Source organism: Pinus tabuliformis, chromosome 2_1 (assembly GCF_031772625.1).
Source record: "Pinus tabuliformis cultivar Carrire ecotype Pingquan chromosome 2_1, CPIR1, whole genome shotgun sequence".
Classification (NCBI taxonomy): Eukaryota; Viridiplantae; Streptophyta; class Pinopsida; order Pinales; family Pinaceae; genus Pinus; species Pinus tabuliformis.
This window is the reverse complement of record NC_142299.1, coordinates 19,046,038-19,067,943: the sequence shown is the minus strand read 5'-3', so window position 1 is coordinate 19,067,943 and position 21,906 is coordinate 19,046,038. Positions and strand designations below refer to the sequence as shown.

The 21,906-nt window shown below is 38.7% G+C and overlaps 1 protein-coding gene across 2 annotated transcripts in view; it reads left to right on the top strand.

Annotated features, from left to right (window-relative positions):
• Positions 1-18,530: 18,530 nt before the first annotated feature.
• LOC149198465 (uncharacterized) overlaps positions 18,531-21,906 on the top strand; it is a 233,429-nt gene continuing 230,053 nt past the window's right edge. The window contains exon 1 of one of the 2 annotated variants that reach the window (XM_089399285.1): positions 18,531-18,711. In XM_089399285.1, the coding sequence (XP_089255411.1) occupies positions 18,607-18,711 (105 nt within the window). In that variant the 5' untranslated portion in view covers positions 18,531-18,606. The remainder of the gene's footprint in view (positions 18,712-21,906) is intronic. The other variant, XM_089399286.1, reaches the window with a different exon arrangement.

Sequence of the window (21,906 nt, the reverse complement as noted above, 5' to 3'; positions counted from 1 at the left end):
TTTGTCTGCAAAGTAGACTGCTCCATCAACATTGCTAGTGAATTCTTCAAAGAAATCTCTTCTGAAAGTCATATGGCAAGTTGCTCCTAAATCAAGCAAACATGCATCTTTCCATGAAGAAAGTGAAGCATTAAATACGTCTTAAGTTACTCCAATGTTGCAATGTGCCACAAGATAATGAACGGACTCGGGTGATTTCCCTTTCCCTTTACTAGGTCTTTTACCTTCCTTTTTTCATTTCTTTCGTGCTCGATTTTGTCCCAAGGCAACTTACATGTGGAAGCATCATGTACATTTTATTACACCGTATGCAATTACTTTCTCCTTGGAAATGTCTGCCCTCCCTGCCTTTAAAATTCTTCCTTCCAAATCCTCTTTGGCCACCTCTTCCTCTAGAAGAATCTTGTCCCTGATTCTTCTGTTTTTGTGTAAGGCATACAACTTCTTCAAGAGATTGAGCAGTTTTCTTATTCTTCCCAAAAGTTTTCTCTCTTTCAACAAACTTGTCCACCAGAGAGTCAAAATAAATATCTGAAATTTTTCCACTTGCTTGTAATGACTCAAGATAGTGGGAATAAGTGGTATACAATGCCTTGACAAAGACAGTGAGAGGAACATCTATTTCAACACGAGTGGCTTTTATGCCATGCATAATGGGTCTTATTTCTTATGTTAAGGCAAGAGGGTCATCATTTTTCAATTCAATATTGAACAACTTGATCATCAATTGAACAACTTCAAGCTCGTATTGAGAGTCATATAATTCTTTAAACTTCTTTAAAACACCAAAAACATCTATAAAGGAGTAATATGATGACTCACCTCTTCATTGATTGATGCTACGATCAAGGCATAGGCCTTGTCATTCTTGTTTTCCCATATGGCAAGCTCTTTGTCAGAAGTGAGCTTATGAGGTGGATTGCCTCCTCCTTCACAAACTCTTTTCCATAACTCATTAAAAATTAAAATGTGCTTTACCTTTCTCGACCACTCATAATAATTCTCTTTTCCAGAGAGAACTACTCCTACAATAGGGATTAATGAATGCATCATCAAAAATTACTATATACTTTTGATTTCCAAAATAATTATACCCTTACTTCTGCCTTCTTACCAAACTAATTTAAAAAATCTTCACTACCAACTTCACTCTTCATTATACAAAATCAAGACTTACTCATCAAATATATATTATAGGATAGTTCCAACATATACTTTTTCATTCCATATAACATATACCCATTAAAAAAAGCTCAACGAATTTCATATGTCATTACATTATGTATGAACCATTATATATGGCACATCCAATTTTTTTTAAATCCATTATATACCACCATAAAAAAATTCTCAATGTACTTTAAATACAATGCCACTATCTTTAAGGGAACTCAATGTACTTTAAATACACTACCACTATCTTTAAGGGAACGCACATGAGTCATGGCTTTAAAAAGGAATTTCCACATATATATTGACCATATATGTCTTTTATGACCCATATACAACCAATGCCAATGCATTTTCTGTCCCATCAAAGTATATTAGACACTATCACACGACCTTCAACAAAAAAAACACATACCATTTTCAAGAACAACCAACATTAAGGGAGACTTTAGTGCACATACAACTTCCAAATGCATCACGGGCACACGGACTATCGACCTTTACATCCTAGCACTCATAATGCACGCAAATGAACAGTCAAAGAGCCTTTAATATTTATGCACCAGTCGAATGGAGAATTTGTGGCAACGGGGCTATGATCTCTTCTCTTTTCAGGGAATTATACACAATATTGAAAAACAGAACCCACAGTCATGCACGAGTCACAATCACCGCTTCGACGCTAAAAAAAATACTCATTCAAACGCACACAGCTGGCAGATACCATGTGAGGCCAGGGGTAATTCAACAAATGAATTGTATTTTTACATTATGAGAGAATATAGATATATTACTAGAGAATATAGATATATAAGGACAGGGAGATTATTGGGATTCATTTCCTAATGTCTCTTCTACTATGTGAGGCGACAAGGTTAAATCCACAAATGAATTGTATTTTTACATTAAGAGAGAATATGGATATATATAAGGAGAGGGAGATTATTGGAATTCATCTCCTAATGTCTCTTCGTCTTCCAATTTCTTTTTTTTTGCTATTTACAATATTTACATGGATTTTTCTTAATCCCAAATATTAGGTGTCAACATTTGTAAATCTAAAATGTTAAGGAATTGCCCCTTGAAGTGACACTGCTATGTACTTATTTGGCTATTTAGGCCATGACATTTGATATTGTTATGAACAATCCTTGGTTCAGTACATTCAAATAAGAAATCTTGCCATTTTCATTCTAACTGTCTTTTGTGTCGTTTGAATTGTTTTGAAGTTTTTTTTTTTTAACAAAAAATTACAACTTTTTATTATGAGGAAAAAGTTACATTTTTCGGATGCATCAAGTGCATTAAGTCCTATCCAAAAAAGCCATGAGAGCATCATAATAAACATGAGTGACTAAGGCCATATACTGTGAGGCCCCTTGACCAAGAAACATGTCATAAGGTGTATATTTGACCAGAAAATATATATAAAAAAAATTAATACCCGCATGAGTGACTGGAGCAAAATATAGTCTGAAAACCACATATAAAGTGTTGAAGACACGATTACCGTTACACCAAAACCCGCACCCCCCCAAATGTGAGCCCAGTGTGTTTTGAACTTGAGACCTCTAGCTCTGATACCACTTGTTAGAGTCACGATTTCCATTACACCAAAACCTGCAGGTATTAGTAAACAAACACATCGCTAGATTTAAGCACATGCCACGAAACACACAGGGAGCGTTGACCTTCTACATCACCATTAACAGGGAGCCAACATAAAGTTTGCCCCTAGCATAATTGCTAGTCGTCCACAAAAAAGAAAGGACTATAATCCTGTAGCTTGTATAAAAAATAGGTCTTTATCAAGATGTAATCCATCTACAAAAGGTTGATGCATATAAACCTGATTTGCGCCATTCATGTGCTCTGAAATATGCTAGAAACCCAGAGGTTGCCTAACGTCCTCCTTAGATAATGTATCTGCTTCATGATTTCGTTCCTTGTAAATATGACAACATGTAATAGAGTCAAAATGTTGGGAAGTTTTTAGTTGACAAAGGAAAGATAGAAGTATATTGGTTTGAAGTTTCAAATTCTAGTTCACCATCATAGGTTGTATGAGTTAAATTTTTTGTTCAATCTTTAAGCTAAGCTTAAATCGGTGGTTTCAATAAAAACAATCATATCTAAACATTGTAAGAACCAAATCAAGTGTTAGTTGTGGGATTCAACAAAAGATAAAAATATTTATTCAAGCCCGAATTTAAAAAGGTCTACATAAACACAAAATTATAGGTGAAAAAATGTAAAAAAAGATACAAAAAAAAAATTATAAGCTTCCCTCTTTTTATAGAGCAGAAATTACACAAACATATGATTATATTTCAAAAAAAAAATGTTAAATAGCTATAATTAATATATATATATATATATATATATATATATATATATAGAGAGAGAGAGAGAGATAATGAAAAAAATTAGGCACTTTGCATTATGTCAAATGAGGATTACATAGACCAAAAAATTGTGCTACTCGTCTACTTGAAGGGAAACCAAATCAATAACATAAGTTTAGAGCCTTGAGGTTACTAAGACCTCGTCTAACTAGAGCATCTTGTAAATAGAAACTTATTAAAACAAGTTGGTTGTGTGAGACCTTGACATACATCAACATGAGAAAACAAAAAAGACCACTCGGGCTACAAACAAAAAGCCAGTGAGTCATATCAATAATTAGCTAGAAACTCCAGGCATCCGCACTGATTGTTCACTACGCTCATCCGAGGAGAAGGAGATGTTAGTCGATCTTCTGGTTATAATGGTTAGCCTGCTGTTTATACTGTCATTTTTTTCCTTCAGTTTTGCCAATATGATTGAATTTTCCTACCGAGTCCTCTTGTACCTCCGTATGCGGCCTGCAATATTCATATGATGTTTAACCTTGTGCTGACTTTGTGCCATAAACGATGAAGTGAGAGATGCACATATAATGGGCTAAAGCATAATGAAAGCCACAAACCCCTTTTGTGTGAATTTACATCACGTCAAAACAAAGGGCAAAAATGTCTGCTCCTTAGCACCCTGCTCGAAGGAACTCTCTTTATTTTTCAATATATACATGTCTATATATATATATATATATATATATATATATATATATATATTTCTCTCTTAAAAACAATATTATACAAATTCCTAAAACCTTTATTAAATAAAAAACAATAACATAAAAAATTCCAACCTAAAAATATCATTAAAAACAATGCTATACAAATTCATAAAACCGTACTTAAGTAAAAAACAATGACATAAGAGCGAGTCACTGATTAAAAACACCCTGATTAAAAAAAAAAACAATGACAATAAATGTCAAGCATGAAAAAATAAATAAAAACTATTCAACCAACATTTCCAAAGAAACGTAAATCTCAACATTTATAGCCCTTCTACTACGTCATCCTAAAAAAAATCCCTTGTACAGTGGTCATCAAAAAGTTTTCTTAAGCATCCTAAATTGAAGTAGGACCAATATATCTTTAACATAAAGAAAAATATACACGAGAAATTTATTGGAAAGATGATCACGTTGCTCCAAGGTAAAAAACAACACCTCCTTTGATTAACTCCCTCCCACTTTCGAACATGTGGTTAAATGAAATAGGATTAAAAGTTCTAAAAGTAATGCTCCCAAATTATTTCAACATCCATTTTCACTCCACCTGCGAAGACCCTCTTCTATTATGTTCTTTGTCCAAATATTTGGTTGAATATATGTAAATAGTGTAAATAGTAAATAATGGAGAATGAGAATATGAAGAGGCACTAGGAGGTGAAGCCTAAGAGACTCTCCCTCCATGTGTATATCCATGAGAAATCTTAATGTAAAGATAGTATTCGCATTGTGGAGTTACCTCCTTACCTGACATGGTATCAGAGCACAAGTCCCAACCTCTATTTTTGGCTCTCTTCCTGCCCTTGTAATTCCCTCCCTGCCTTTGTCCTGCCTATATTTTGTAGGTTGACACTTCTGTTCTACCATTCAAATCTCTCTGCTTACCCCTCTCTTTTCTTTCTGTGCCATAGTGTTATTCTCGCAACATAAGGAGAAGATTCATCTTTGTCATGGTGTGGTGTGGCTGGTACAATGAAGACCAAGTAGTGAGATGGCGCATTGAAGCAAGAGCGGTGAGCTCGTGCATCTACATGGAGCATTACTGTGGCACAAATGGTATGTGTTGTGTTGTATTTCATCAAGAAAAGTGGTATTGATATAACATGAACCCAATTATCGTGACTGTGTTAAGTTTATTTTCTGCATAACTCCTCTGCATAGTTAATACCCTCGAAACTGGTGGTATCACTGCTCCTCACACCAGTTATATGATGTAATATTACATTGAAGCATTGTTCGTTGTCCACGTTGTCTGCCTCACCTCCAATAGCAGTCCACATCTCCCACCGCCTCCTCCCACTGCAAAGTGATAGACCGCAACTGTGTCAAAATTCATGGGCATCTAACGCAACAGAAGCGTGATTGCATTGGTGAAGTTATCTACCTGTTGATGTAGTTATAGTGTCGTAGGGAAGCATGACTATGTTGGTGAAATTAGTTGGTTGTTGATGAAGTTACAATGCCGTGGCAGAGGTATGACTGACTGGCTCGATGAGTAACTACATCTACCTGTTGATGTAGTTATAGTGTCGCAGCGGAAGCATGACTATGTTGGTGAAATTAGTTGGTTGTTGATGAAGTTACAATGTCGTGGCGAAGGCATGACTGACTGGCTAGTATAGTTTCATTATTGTGTTTTGAAGTTCCCTAGTTGTGTATGTTCGTTGTTGTGTTTTTGTGTAACCCCTCGACCCTTCCACCTTTCGGCTTCGACTTCTAATCCATACTCCCGCACCATCGGCCTCCTCGGCCCCTCATCTCCTCGGCCATTATATTTTGTCATGTATCCCAACTCCCATACCGCTGTGCTCCTGTTTCTGCGTTAAACTTCCCATAACACTGTGCGATACCATTGATGCCTAGTGCAATGCAACCCTCCACTAATTGGTCGATACTTCTTGCTTAGTTGTATCTCTCCCCATACCACCATATCGTTGCTTAACAACCACCATACCACCGCTCTCTTTATGTGTTGATTGTGGTTGCACCATACGACCTTGCTCCCATACTCTATAATATATAACGCCTATATTATATATCCCACAGTTAATAACTCCTCTGCCATTTCAGTTAAACCTCCCCCATATAACCTTCCCCCAAATACTCCCTCCCCCACATACCAAATCCCACATGTTGATGTCTGGTAGTATCGGATGTGCTCTAAGCCTCAAAATTTGCAGGGAGGCTTGGACACATGTATTCCACAATACCGATAAATCGTTTTGGGAAATTCCAACTGGAGAAAGTTTTACTAAAATAATTAATTATTTTTAATGGGTGCCTAAGTCTAAACTTAGGAAATTAAAATAATTAAAGGGTATTAATCTAACTATGGGTGAAACTTCTAGAAGAAGACGGAGATCGAGCCCAAATGATTTGAGCCAATGATTAGAATCTAATCTCGGTCATTGATTACTCAACTAAAGGATGATAAGAAGGACATCGATGGGCATTTGGAAGATACATCGAGTGAGAGATCAGAGTTCAAATTTGTGAAGAGAGTAGTGCATCAGTTGTCGAAGAGAAATTCAAAGTTATTTCTTGTAGTTTCAGTTGGATATTTTTCCTGATCCGGGAACACTCAGTAGAGGAAGCAGAGAGAGATCTGGGAGAGGCGGTGTAGAGGCTACACTAGGAAGCGTAGGATGATGCAGAGGCAGTGCAGAGCCTTGAGGAGATCCGTATTTTTGTTAGAGAGGTCGATTTCTGAAGCCGGAAGCTGGGGTGTGAGACCGGGAGGACAAAATAGAAGTCTCAGAGGCAAATCAATTAGCAGAAGGGGTGATGTTGTCCCTAGACGCTGTGACACTGGGCCTACGCAGTACCGACATAGAGGCAGCAAGGGACTAGCCATTTCGTAGCTGGATCAGTCATGATCGCCAATGACAGTGTGAGGTATTTAGTCACTCATATTCTTTGTACTGGATAGCCAACAAGGCATCCAGAGATTGTATTAAGAAAACCACTGCTTAATAATACAAACCCTTAGCTACTGCATCGGTTTTCCCGCATTGGTTTTTCTGGGGACATTTGTCCAAAAATAGCAGTGTAATGTGTTGTGTATTTCTTTCTTACTCAATTTCTTGTTTTCGCATATAAATTAAATTGTGAATACTGTGGTGTATTAGTTTCGGTGTTTACTGTAGGAAACAATAAATAATTTCTTTAGTAATTAACAAATAGAAGGAACTTAATTAGTTGTTACAGTAGTGATTCAGGGTTTCTTGATTTTTCACATGCTATCAAAGTTGCAGGTGAAGCAAGAGAGCAGAGTGGGAAGAGCCCAACACTAAAGAGAAGGACGGTTAAAGCGCTGCATATGCAACAAATTGAATCCCGAGAGGGATTGCGTAGTCCAGGCCATGAGGGAAAATATTTTCGAGGAAGGTCTCTCTCTGAGTGAGTCGACAGAGAGATAAGATTTCCAGATCAAAGTTTGCCAATGTCAGAGGAAGCAACGCAAAAGCTTCAACGGAGAGGAGGTTTTTTGGTGTGACACAGTTTTTTGCAGCAGTTGCTTGGCAGAAAAATGTCAGAAGAGAGAAGGAGGCACTGTTGGGGGAATTCTTCCTTAGAGGAATTCCAACCAAGAAGTTTGAATTCTCATTTGCTAAGCAGCAGCAGGGAACAAAAAATCTACTAACTCCAGTAGGGAGTGCATAAAGCCAGCCCAGCAGTAGCGCAGAGGAGAGAGGAGACAATTCGACAATTCATTGGCAGAGATGTCAGCTAATGGGTTGCAAGATCAGGATCGGTTGGATGGTGCATCCAACTATGTGATATGGAAGGAAAGGATTTCATGCCTTATGGATGAGCACAATCTCAAGGCTTATGTTGACAATGTGGTAGCTAAGCATGCAGATCTAGATCCGCTCAAGAAGTACAAGGCCGAGATGGAAAAGGCCAAACGAGTAATCCTCGATGGAGTGAAGGATTAAATAGCGTGTCACATTGTCGGCAAGGATATTGTCCGACAGATGTGGGAAGCATTGGCTACGCTATACAAAGGATATTTCGAGCAATGGAAGATGTACTTGGAGTAGAAGATGATATCCATGCAGATGAGAAAGGGGGACTACATTGATCTGTTTCTGATGGAGCTTTAGGAAATCTGAGTCTCGTTGGCAAATGTGGGGTCAACACCTCAGCCTACCTCAACCTACAGAGATGGTGAGGCTAACCCTAAATTCAGTTTCAGAAGAATGACAAGTATTTTCCCAGAGCATCCTAGCTAATGAGAAATTGTCGGATTAGGAAGGAATGTGGGCTGCTCTTCAGCAGGAAGAGATGAGGAGAGATTTGGTCAAGTGAAAACTTGACAACAACAACAGTAGTGGGATGAAGCCCAAGGAGGAGGAAGAGAATGCAACCCTTGCATCTAAGGGGCAGAAAGAGCAGCGGAGGCAGACGAAGGACATCTCAAAGATCAAGTGCTTCCGGTGTGGCGAATTTGGTCACTACGCTACACAATGTCCTGTCAAGAAGAAGGACAAGGATGAGAAGCACGATCTGAAGGTTACATCCGTGAAGATCGAAGAGGAGGAGTTTTCCATGATTGCCCATATACCTCAAGGAGAGAGGTTGGTTGATCTAGAACCATAGTTCAAAAGAACTACGATTGGGCAAGGTCCTTGAGGAGTCCACCTCTTGGATCAATACCTTGCTACGCCAGCCCAAAATCATAAGTAGTAGGATGAACCAGTGTTAGTTCACGTAGAGGAGTGCAAGACTGGCAATTGCAGTGGGTAGGATCACCGGAGACTGAGCAACGCAAAGCAGAGTCGACAACAGTGCAGTTGACATAGCGCAGAGTCAACAGCTACGCAGAGACTAGCAGTAGTCAGAAATCGAACAACAGATGCATCATGCTGAACACATGTTCAATCATTTTGGATGCTTTTCCGTTGTTGAAGCAATAGCAACAACAATTGGAGAAGGTTGCGGTGCAGATGCAATGTTGGCAACGACAAGGCCAGCAACACAGATGTAGAATTTGAGAGGGAGTTGCATTACAATGCAATGTTGGTAGTGGCAGGGTCAACAACAGTACATATGCAGTGTTTGCGTAATATTTGGTGGGCAGTGATGTCAGACATCAGTAATGCAGAGGGAGGTGTTACAGAGTCAGAGTGATGCTTCAGCAAGTTGCATTACTATAGCACATTCCTCACTAAGAGGGAGTGTTGAATTCCAGTAGCATCGGATGTGCCCTAAGCCTCAAATTTTGCAGGGAGGCTTGGACACATGTATTCCACAATACCCAGAAATCGTTTTGGGAAATTCCACCCGAAGACAGTTTTATTAAAATAATTAATTATTTTTAATGGGTGCCTAAGTCTAAACTTAGGAAATTAAAATAATTAAAGGGTATTAATCTAACTGTGGGTGAAACTTCTAGAAGAAGATGGAGATCGAGTTCAAATGATCTGAGCCATTGATTAGAATCTAATATGGGTTGTTGATTATAAGAAGGACATCGATGGGCATTTGGAAGATACGTTGATAGGCATTTGGAAGATACATTGATGGTCATTTGGAAGATACATCGAGTGAGAGATCATAGATCGAATTTCTGAAGAGAGCAGCGTAGTAGTTGTCGGAGAGAAATTTGAAGTGATTTCTTGCAATGAGGGGCAGGGATAGTTCCGGTTGGAGATTTCTCTTGATCCGGGAATACTCAGCAGAGGAGGCAGAGAGAGATCTGGGAGAGGCAACATAAAGGCTACAATGGGCAGCATATGTTGACATAGAGGCAGCGTAGAGCCTTGAGGAGATCCGTATTTTTGCTAGAGAGGTTGATTTTTGAAGCTAGAAGTCAGGGTGTGAGATCGGAAGGACTGAATTGAATTCTCAGAGGCAAATCGATCAGCAGAAGGGGTGACATTTTCCCTATAAGCTGTGACACTGGTCCTACGTAGTCACTGTGCAGAGGAAGCAAGGGACTAGCCATTCTGTGGTTGGATCAGTCACGATCGCTAGTGATAATGTGAAGTAATTCTCACTAATATCTTGTTAGTCATATTCTCTATACTGGATAGCCAACAAGGCATCCAGAGATTGCATTAAAAAAACTACTGCTTAATAATACAAACCCTTAGTTGTTGCACTGATTTTCTCGCATTGGTTTTTTCCGGGGACATTTGTCCAAAAATAACTGTGTAATGTGTTGTGCATTTCTTTCTTGCCTAGTTTATTATTTCTGCATAAAAATTAAATGGTGAAGACTGTAGTGTATTAGTTTCAGCGTTTACTATAGGAAACAATAAATAATTTGTTCATTAATTAAAAAATAGAAGGAACCTAATCAGTTGTTGCAGTATTGATTCGGGGTTTCTCGAATTTTCTCACCCCATATACCACCTCCCGCAAGTCATACCTCTTTCCTATATATATCAGAGTGCTTTTTTTTTACAATAAATTACCACCAAAAGTGCATTTTTTGCCACTGGAAGTACAATTTTTTGTAGTATACATTTTTTAAATGCATTCATTGATCTCTAAAGTTGGAGTAGTTCTCTCTGGGAAAGAGAACTATCCAGAATGGTCGCGGAATATAAAGCACATTCTCATTTTCAATGAGTTGTGGAAAGGAGTTTGTGTAGGAGGAGATAATGAACCGACAAACCCACCTCAGGTAAGGAGATCACCATTTGGGAAAACAAGAGCAACAAGGCCTATGCCTTGATTGCAACATCTGTAAATGAAGAGGTGAGTCGCCATATTCAACCATTTTCAAATGCTTTTGAAACCTTACATAAGTTGAAGGAACTATATGACTCACACTCTGAACTTAAAGTTGTCGAATTGATGGTTAAATTGTTCAATCTTGAATTGAAAAAAGATGATCCTCTTGCTTTAGCATCAGAAGTAAGATCTATTATGCATGATATCAAAACCATTGCTGTTCAACTAGACATTCCTCTCATAGCTTTTGTCAAGGCACTGCATCCTACTTATTAAAATTATCTTCAGTCATTGCAAGCAAGTGGAAACCTCAAGGAGATTACCTTTCACTCCCTTGTGAAGAAGTTTGCTGAGAGAGTGAAGGCTTTGGGAAGAAGACAACTCCTCAGTCTTCTGAAGAAGCTGCGTGTCTTGCACATAAAGAGAATAATCCTGCTCAAGATTCTTCTAGAGGAAGAGGTGGTCGAAGACGAAGAGGAAGAATAAATTTCAGAGGCAGGGGGGGGCAGACACTCTCAAGGAGAAAAATATGATCTTCATTGCATACGTTTCCATAGATATGGACATGATGTATCTACATGTAAGTTGCCTTGGGACAAAATTGAGCAGGAAATAAATGAAGCCAAGGTAAAACCAATGACAAAGAGAAAGGTAAAGCACCTGAATCCGCTCACTATGTTGTGGCACATTGTAATATTGGAGTAATTGAAGACTTGTTCAATGCTTCACTTGCTTCTTGGAAAAATGATTGGTTGCTTGATTCAAGGGCAACCTGCCACATGACTTTTAGAAGAGATTTTTTTGAAGAATTCATTAACAATGTTGATGGAGTAGTATACTTTGTAGACAAATCAAAACTTGAGCCATCAGGGCTTGGCACAACCAGGCTCAAACTTCCTCATCTTCTAAACTTTCTTCTACATGATGTTTTATATCTCCCAGAGCTGAGGAGAAACTTGTTGTCCTTTGTCCACATCTGCCAGCAAGGACACTCCATTCATATGTTTGATGGCAAGGTTGAGGTCAGAAATGCATTAGATCACTCACTTGTCATGATGGGGATAGAAGAAGAAAGACTTTTGAAGCTGCAAGGTACCTCTGTTCGTGCACAAAGTTTCTCATGTAGTTCTCATTATGATGAAGGTACATTTCCATGAAGTCTTTTATGGTATGCTAGATTTGGACACTCGAACTATGACAGCCTTTGCTTGTTGAAGAAAAACGGTGTCACTGGTTTGCTTACAATTCCTAGGAAACTTAAGCAATGTGATGCTTGTATTCTAGGAAAACATAACAAATAGTCTTTTCATGATTCACATTCTAGAGCACATAAGGAACTTGAACTCATTCATTTAGATTTATGTGGTCCAATGTCTGTTCCTTCTTCAAATGGAAATAAATATATGATGACATTTATTGATGACTACACCAGAATGTGTTGGGTTTATTTATTGAAGAACAAATATGATTATTTTTAAACATTCAAGAACTTTCATACATGGATTGAAAATGATGCACAATCTCATATTGGCTATATTCACACTGATAATGGAAAAGAATACACTTCAAATGAATTTGAAAACTATCTTCGTCAACATGGGATCAAACATCAAACAAATGTGCCTCATAATCCCCAACAAAACGAAGTAGCTAATGTCGTTCTATGTGCTGTGTACATAAATAATAGATGTCCATATAATGTTATTAGAAACAAGACTCCTTATGAAATGTGGTATGGCCACATTCCTTTGGTAAAGCATCTCAGGGTCTTTGGTTCCACCTGTTATGCCTTGATACCAAAGGAACAAAGAAACAAACTTGGTCCAAGGAGTCGTAAGTGTATCTTCTTGGGGTATTCAAATACCTCCAAAGCATACCGTCTCTATGATGAAGTTAATAAGAAGTTTGTTGTATCTAGAGATGTAATCTTTCTTGAATCTTCCAAAGATGACAATGTTGTTGAGCGGCAGCTTGATCACTTGGATAGATTCGAACATGCAAAATCGTTTCAAGAATTTGATAATCATATTCCACATCTTGAAGGGGGGATTCCTATACTAGATCAATATGTGGAATATTCTTCTAAATCACTCTCTCCCCCACATGAAGCTCCAACCATTGATGATACTTTGAGTGATGTGATTGACAAAATTGGGAGAATCAATCTTGATTCAGTCCCAACTCAGTCAACTGAGTAGCCTGGGCCATCTCAAAAAGGTCCTCCAAAATGGCTGACAAAGACACTTGAAAGTGTTCATCCTGATGAGGTTGGAAAGACAAGAACAAGAAATTCAACCAAGCAAAATGGAGGTGGATGTTTCTTATGATTGTGAGTTGAATTTGTCTACAGAGTTTTGAACCAACTTCCTTTAAAGAAGTCACTTCTCATGATGAATGGAAAGAAGCGATGCGAAAGAAGTATGATGCCTTGATAAAGAATGGCACTTGGAAGCTGGTTGATTCTCCATTGGGAACAAAACCAATTGGCTGCAAGCGGGTCTATAAGAACAAGTATAAAGTTGATGGCTCACTTGACAAGCACAAAGCCAAGCTTGGGGCAAAAGGTTTTGCACGGAAGGATGGGGTTAATTATGAGGAGACTTTTTCCTCCACAACAAAATGGTCTACCATCCTGACACTCTTTGCCTTAGCAACTTAGAACGGTTGGAAAGTACATCAAATGGATGTAAAATCTGCGTTATTGAATGGAGACCTGAAAGAGAATGTTTTTGTATACCAGCCAGAAGGATTTGTTGTGAAGGGCCAAGAACACAAAGTATACAAGCTTGTGAAATCCTTGTATGGCCTCAAGCAAGCACCGCAAGCTTGGTATGAAAAATTAATTGAGCATCTTCTGAAACTCAACTTCAAACAATATGATCTTGATGATGCAACTTTGTTTGTCAAGAAAGTTGGCAAAACAATAGTATATCTTGTGGTGTATGTAGATGATCTTTTGATGACAGAGAATAATGAGAGCTACAGTGTATCCTTAAAGAAGGAATTGAGGAAAGGTTTTGAAATGAATGACTCAGGCTATATTCACTACTATCTTGGTATTGAAGTAACTCAACATCCAAAGTTTATATTCCTCTCTCAAAAGAAGTACATTGGAGATCCGTTGAACAGGTTTGACATGGCTGAGTGCAACCCATTGATTACTGTAATGGAACATAACTTGAAGCTCACATCCATTGAAGGAAAATAATTTGACGATGCAACAAAGTATAGACAACTTGTAGGAAGTCTCAAATACCTAGCTACTACCAGACTTGACATTTCATTTGCTGTTGGAATCCTTTCTAAGTTTATGCAAAATCTTTGTGAGGGACACTGGTTTGCTTTGAAAAGAGTTCTAAAGTACTTAAAGGGAACTCAAGACTTTGGACTCAAGTATACACAGGTGGGCGACTTCAGCTTGATTGGATACTCTGATTTAGACTTCGACAAAGACAAAGAAACTAGGGTATCAACTTCAGGTTATGCTATGAGTCTTGGATCAGGAGTTGTCTCCTAGAGATCACACAAACAATCAGTTCTAGCAGATTCCACAACAAAGGCAGAATATATGGCAGCAACTGAAGCAACAAAGGAAATTGTGTGGCTGAGGAAAATTCTGGAAGTTTTGCAGGTGAAAAGAGTGCATTCAACTCCCCTCATGATTGACAACACCTCTGCAATAAAGTTGGCCAAGAACCCAAAGTTCCATGATCGAACGAAGCACATCAATACAAAATACCATCTGATTCAACATCATGTTGAGGCCAAGACAATCCATCTATGCCATTGTTCCACTAATGAGCATATTGCAAACATCTTCACCAAGCGCTTGGAACAAAAAAGTTTTAAATATTCAAAATGATGCTTGGACTCACCAACATCCCTTCCGATTAAAGGGGCGAATGTTGATACCTAATCATTGGGATTGGGTAAATATATGTAAGTAGTAAATAATGGAGAATAGGAATATGAAGAGGCACTGGGAGGTGAAGCCCAAGAGACTCTCCCTCCATGTATATATCCATAAATAACCTTAATGCAACGATATAATTCACATTGTGGAGTTATCTCCTGGCCTGACACATATGTTAAGCTTGTAATGCTCTTGATCTCTTTCTGACCTGTTTAGTAAAAACAGAAGACATGATAAAATGAAAGTTTGTTTCTTTATTTGCATTGCATAAACCACACCAACCAAGACCATGCATATTTCTCTCTTGTAACATATCTAGGTAAGAGAATTATTATTAAGTAACAACCACATGAAAATACAAGACTTAGAAGGATGTTTGAACTTGTGGGACCTTCTTCCACCACCATTTCCATGGCTCCAAATTCCCTAGAGAGGCAAGAACCTTGTATCGTTCCTTTGGTGTATAATCCATAGAAGGATTCAATGACCAAACCAAAGTGCCTTCCTCATCCTCTAAATGAACAAAAACTAGATACAAAGGTTTAAAATTAGGGTTCCCAAATGGTATAACCTTTCTATATAAGACCTATATTCCTAGCAAAACAATCTTTCTTGATGCCCCCCTACACCCCCTGTATATATATATATATATATATATATAGTTTCCTTTTGGGATGACTGAGTGGTTGGCATAATGAGATGTTATCCCCTCCACCTAGTTTCAAATCTCACGCGGGGGGACATCTTTGGTTCATTGTGATAATGCTCAAAGAGTAGGCTCCCCCACCCTCACGAAGTCTTGGATCGATGCTAACATTTGCCATAACTGTCCCTGATGTCTTTGAAAGCATCACATTCTAAAAATGAAATGTTTTTCCGATTCCACTGCCCCATAAGTGCAAAAAGTACACACTCGTTCTTCTCAAGCTTCTTTAAGTCTTTTATGCTAACATTTGTCATAATTGCCCCTAATGTCTCTAAAAGCATCAAATTCTAAAAATGAAATGTTTTTTCGATTCCATTACCCCATAAATGCAAAAAGCACACACCCGTTCTTCCCAAGCTTCTTTAGGTTTTTTCCACCACCCCATTTCACACCAAAGTTCATGCGAATTAGTTCTTAATTGAACAATAAGAATACGTGCTCTCCACAAAATGCTAGATCTAATATACTCTTTTTGCTGGAGATCACAAGTGGGGTTGAATTCCTCAACATAATACTTCTTCTTTCTACCCAACTTTTTTCCCCATATACACTTACGAAACTTCACTTGATAGAAAAGATAGATGAAGTTAAGATTGGAGAGCATATTTGGGACTTAAAATCAGACCATAACCCAATTTATATAAAGTTATCATGGTTAGAAGAAAGACAGAATGGGAGAAAAACCCAATGCTCTCGACAATCACTATCAAGGGGCAAATTTCTTCTAACACAAGAAAATTGTACTATCTTCAAGCAATGTTAGAGAGACTAATTCAAAAGGAGAAAACTGGTTTCAAAAGTTTCAACAATCACGAGTTAACAAATATAATCCAAAGTGCACTTGAGAAGTGCAAAAGAGCAAAAAATAGGAAATTAGAATCAAATTGTTTTCCTGTAAATGCTTGGTTTGATGAGGAATACAAAATGGCAAGGAGAACCTTGTAAAAGGTAGGAAAGGAGAAGATGAGTGTAAAGTTATATAAGCATACACTAAAAAGGAAAAAAGACGAGTTCATGCAAACAAGGCAAAAAGAGTTATTATATCTAAGCAAGAATAACCCAAAGCTTTTCTAGTAGGAACTTCAACCAAGGAATAAGCAAATCAAAAATAATATTACAACCCGACAATGGTTTGAATATGCAAAGCAACTCTATGAGAAAGAATCATAGGTGGAGCCTCCCTCTAGGATTAATACAACTACAAAGCTCTTCATGTTACAGGAGGTGGAGATTGCAATTAAGAAGCTAAAAACAGGAAAGGCAAAGGACTTGGTTGAGCTTCAAGCAGAGTATCTAAAATGGGGAATGAACACTCTTGCACCACACATCATGGAAATATTTAACAACATCATTCAACAAGGATTCCCAAAGGACTCGACAATTAGCCTAGCAATATCCCTTTTTAAAAGTGGAGACATTAATAATCCTTCCAATTATAGAACCATTATGCTCAATCCTTTGTTTGCAAAGCTTTTCGGCAGCATGGTAGAAAATAGAATCAGTAAATGGGTAGAAGTAAAAGAAAAAAGGGCAAGAGGACAAGCGGGTTTTAGGCTGAAGCATTCTACAGTGGATCATGGTATCACGTTGAGACACATTGTTGAAAAGGTTTGGGAGGACAAAGAAGAAGCATTTTGTTGCTTTGTTGACTTCAAAAAGGCATTTGACATAGTCTTTAGAGATAAGTTGTGGTGTAGAATGGAAGAACTTGAAATTCCTTTGTATTATAGAGTGGCTGTCCATAGAATTTATGAAGAAGTGAAAGTCAAAATTAGAACCTTAGCAGGTATTTCAGAGAGCTTTAGAAGTGACATTGGAGTCAAGCAAGGTTGCCCTCTATCTCCTACTCTTTTTGGCTTATATATTGATAAACTGGAAGAGTGGATAAATATGAAAGGCGGAGATGGTGTTCGATTGGGGAAGTTTGTGATAAAGTTTCTTTTATATGCGAATGATCTTGTATTGATTTCTAAATCGATCCATGGATTGCAAAGGCACCTATATGCCCTTGAGCATTTTTGTAGAGAAGTGGGGATGCAAGTCAATACTAGCAAGACCAAAATAATGATTTTCTCTAATAAAAGGAAGCAAAGCCAACATACGTTCTTCTTTGAAGGCAACATTCTTGAAGAAGTAAATGAGTACAAGTACCTCGAGATTGATTTCAACAACAAACTTAATTGGGAGCACTGCAGAAATAAGAGAATTTTAAGAGGGTGGAAAGCATTATATCCTCTTCAAAACAAGTGTAGAGAGGCAGAGTTATAGGATTTGAAAACGACTTCTCCATAACAAAATTCTTTAACTCCTTGCTATTTGAGGGACAAACATTGAGGTAGATAACCTATTTCTGCATCCATTTTGGTTTTGTCTTATCCATGTTTTCTTTCTTTCACTCGTGCCTTCATTGAATATAACTTTAGACCATCTACCTACTCCCATTTGCTCAATTATTTTTAGATATCTTAGAAGACGCACCATAGCAATTGCTTCGATGAGAGATACTCTTGTTTCACTCAACATTATCTCCTAAAGAACTAAACTTTTTATTTTGAACTTGCTCATGATCAAAAGTTTTTGGATTTTCTCAATTGTTTCTATTTTGAGATGAGACACTGTTAGACATATAATATCACTAAACAAACTAGAAATCACCCTAATTTACGCCCATATAATATTCAACGGACAAACTAGAAATACAACGTAAACCTATATTCAGCCTCTAAGTCAATCAAACGGTCACACTCGCATGTATTAAATGAAATTAATTGAAACGTAAATCAAACACATAGCATGGAGCAGTGGGTCCTTTTTGAACTTTTGAAGATTTTTTTTACGAGTTTCGTTGTTTCGTAAGAACCAAAATAGTATATATTTTAAATTCATTTAACATTTGAAAAAACAATCCAAATGGTGAGTGTTATTCTAGTATAAGATATTTTCTTCCAATGATGTTACAACCCCTTTTCAAGTTAACATGATTTTGTTGCAGCACGGTCGAGAAGAAAAGGAATGGCGGACGGCGAGGACTACGAGATGTGCGTTGGTCCAGTCTGCTTCTTACAGCCTTATCCCAACTATGCGCCTCCTCCTTATTACCATACCATCCCTCACAGGGTAAGTGAGTCACTACCTTATCACGTGGTGATTCTTTACAGTGTATATCAACATAATTTCAACTGTGCAATAACATATAGGTCCGTCCCTCTCTTTAAAAAACTTCTTTGCACAATCTCTCAGAAAACGCTGTGATTCTTTGCTTTCTTACTGCCCTCTCTGTGAAACAGTCGGTATATCTCAATGAGAGGGAAACCAATTAGACAGCGAGAATGAAAAACCCAACAGCTTTACATACTAAACCTGTTAGAAGGAAACCCAACAGCCAAGAATGAGAGAGAACCCCGAAGATCACCGGAGAGAAAAAAAAAGAAAAAAGAAATATAATTCACAGAAAATAAAACACGCTGGAAAGACATTTTATGTATGCTTTACTTAACAGCTAAGGAGAGTGCTGGTTGTCATGTAGGTCGTGGTCAAGTGGTAAAATAAAAGTACTTTAAGTGGGCATACCTGGCCCAATCCCGCAGGCCCGCCTCCCGCCCCGGCAAAGTCATATTGCCCCCTCCCCAAAATGATATTGCGTTAATGCGGCTAACAAAGTTTTGAGAGCATGGTGGAATTCCTGCTGATCTTGACTCCCCATGGATGCAACATATCTCAACAACTAGGCCAGATGCAAATCCTTGGTAAATTTGACAGAACAAATATCACTTTTTCGTGACATCTAAGCGGAAGATAAAGCCCACTTTATTAACAAAGGGCCATTTACCAACTTGAAAAAACTAAGGTGCTGGTTAAGGGGGCAATTGGATCTCCCATGGTGGGAGATGGTGATTTCCAGCATGTTATGGCATCAATAAACACATTCTGCGGCCTAGTATAGGGATATATGTAGCTTCCAATTGACGAAAAAAGAATAAGAAAAAGAACAATCGAATAAAAATATTTTTGCTTTGGGTTAATAAATTAATAATTATAATAAAAGCACCAATATATTTATCTTATCTTTGGATCTATCAAATATTTATAAAGATAAAATCCTTCACATCCATGAATAAAAAACCAGAGTATATGCCTCCATTAACGAAAAATAATAACCAAAAGCATATTGCGAGTGAGGGTGATCACACTACAATAATGGGCTCCAAACCATGGTAACGCTAAGTGAATAAGCTAGGCACCCTCTGATAAATGATATAACTAAAAGGAGTGCCATCATCAAGTGAAATACAACCCCTTTTGCTAGGAGACATCATCACCTAGGCAAAATGTGTGATCAATATTATTTAATCACGTCTCAATAATCATTTGAAGTGCTCATACGATATATCAACTACTGCATCATACCACTAGAAATGCATCAAATTGTCATTGGTGCTCCTACTAAACTTTAAGGGCATAAGCGAATATCTATGCACTCTCCACTTCCCTTTTGACATCACATACCTAAATGTTAAGTACTTCGCCAGTATAAAAAAACACCAGAAAGGTAATAAGATAAGATAAGATAAGATAATTTTATTAATGTCCAACGAATGACCACAAAGTAGGTCAACGGGACTGCCGGTTACATAAGGGGCCGTGCCCAGTAGGAGAACCAATCGGTCTCCTCAGAAAGACAAATGCTGAAAGGAAGATAGAAACTAAAAACGAGGCGGGTTGGGAAGAGCGTATGGAGCTCCGATCCCGGCCACGCCTGTTGATCTCTAGACTGCGTCGTAGGATCACTGGTGAAGAAGACCCTGGGGACGCGGATGTGGGAGTCCGCTACTCCTAACATCCGAGGCCGAGAGAAAAGAACTGTGGGTAGTTCAGTAAGGTTTGCTGGTTTGAAGCGGTGGGCGCTGGTTGCCTCCCATTGTGTTGTCTCCGTGATCTAACGATCCTGGGCCGCCTCTCGGGGAGATGCCTGGAACGGTTCTGCTGCTGGGCCCTCGTAAGCAAGGGGCCTCTCCTCTTAACTGAACGAGGGTCTGTCGATCTGTGTGAGCCGGATTGATCGGTACTCGGACTGGTTGATCTCTTAACTCCTCGGGCTGAGGGGAGTATGCTGAAGAAAGAGGTGATCTGACGAGTAGTGTTGGGTCGGACGGGAGGCTGGAGGATATGCTCCCGATGCTTAAGAGTCTCCTGGATGTAAAGTGTGATGCATCTCTGGTCCATGTAGCTGAAGAAGCTGGATAGGTTCTGTGGTCCTCTGAACAGACAGTGGTAGCGACCTCTGATCTCATAATATATCGGACAACCGAAGATGAAGTGCCATTCGGTTTCCACCTCCTGTGTATGGCATAGCCGGCAAGTCCTGTCAACTCTCTCTATCTGGTGGTCTATCTCTACCCGAAGCCTATGTGATCCAACTCTGAACTGCCCGAGGGGGATCCGAAGAGCATGCATCCAATGTCGAAGCATGTACTGGGGGCGAACTATAAGCCCGTCTCTGATACTCAAGAAGTGCTCTGCATAGAAAGCCATCTTTGGGCGCAGGCCCCCCGGGGGGTTAATCCATGTGACCTGGATAAACTGCCTGTAGATGTCTTCCTTGATGATCTTATTTAGTTCCTGCCTGGGGGGGAGTCCTCTGGGGGCGTTCAGGGAATACCGAAAGGGGGGGAGATGATCTATATGGAGTCCCACTGCCTCGAGGAACTTCGAGACCCCTGTATACCAACACTTGGCTCTTCCTGGTTGGGTGCGGTCGATGGCCTCAGAAGAGCAGTAGGCTAGATAAGGGTACCTGTCGCGTCCTTTTAATGTATCTGCGAAGCTCCGGGCTCGGTGAAGAAAGGAGACCAGTCTGAAGGCTGTCTCAAGGCGGAAGGGCTGTGCACCAAATTCGGCCAGTATGATTTGTGTGTGTCCATAAAATAACCCTTCGAAGTGATCGTGGATGTCATCAAAATCTGTCCTATGCAATTGGATATGACCTTGTGTATGACATTGTGCAATATGAGGGGTTTCAATTGGCTTCAACATGGGGACACGTGCTCTGGAAGAGAGGTATGAGAATTTTTGAATCTTTATCATACCTTGATGCAACTCAACAAGGAGAAAGATGAAAGATAAGATACACATAATAGGGCAATACTCTCACCTTGATCCACCATTAAACATAATCAAAGCAATACACAATGCATAAAAATAACATGATGTCAAAAACAACTCTAAAACAAGACATTAGCCAATATCTCAAAGAGTACATGAAAGGGAACAACTATTTAAGCTACTACTTACACAAGCATATTCATTTCCTAC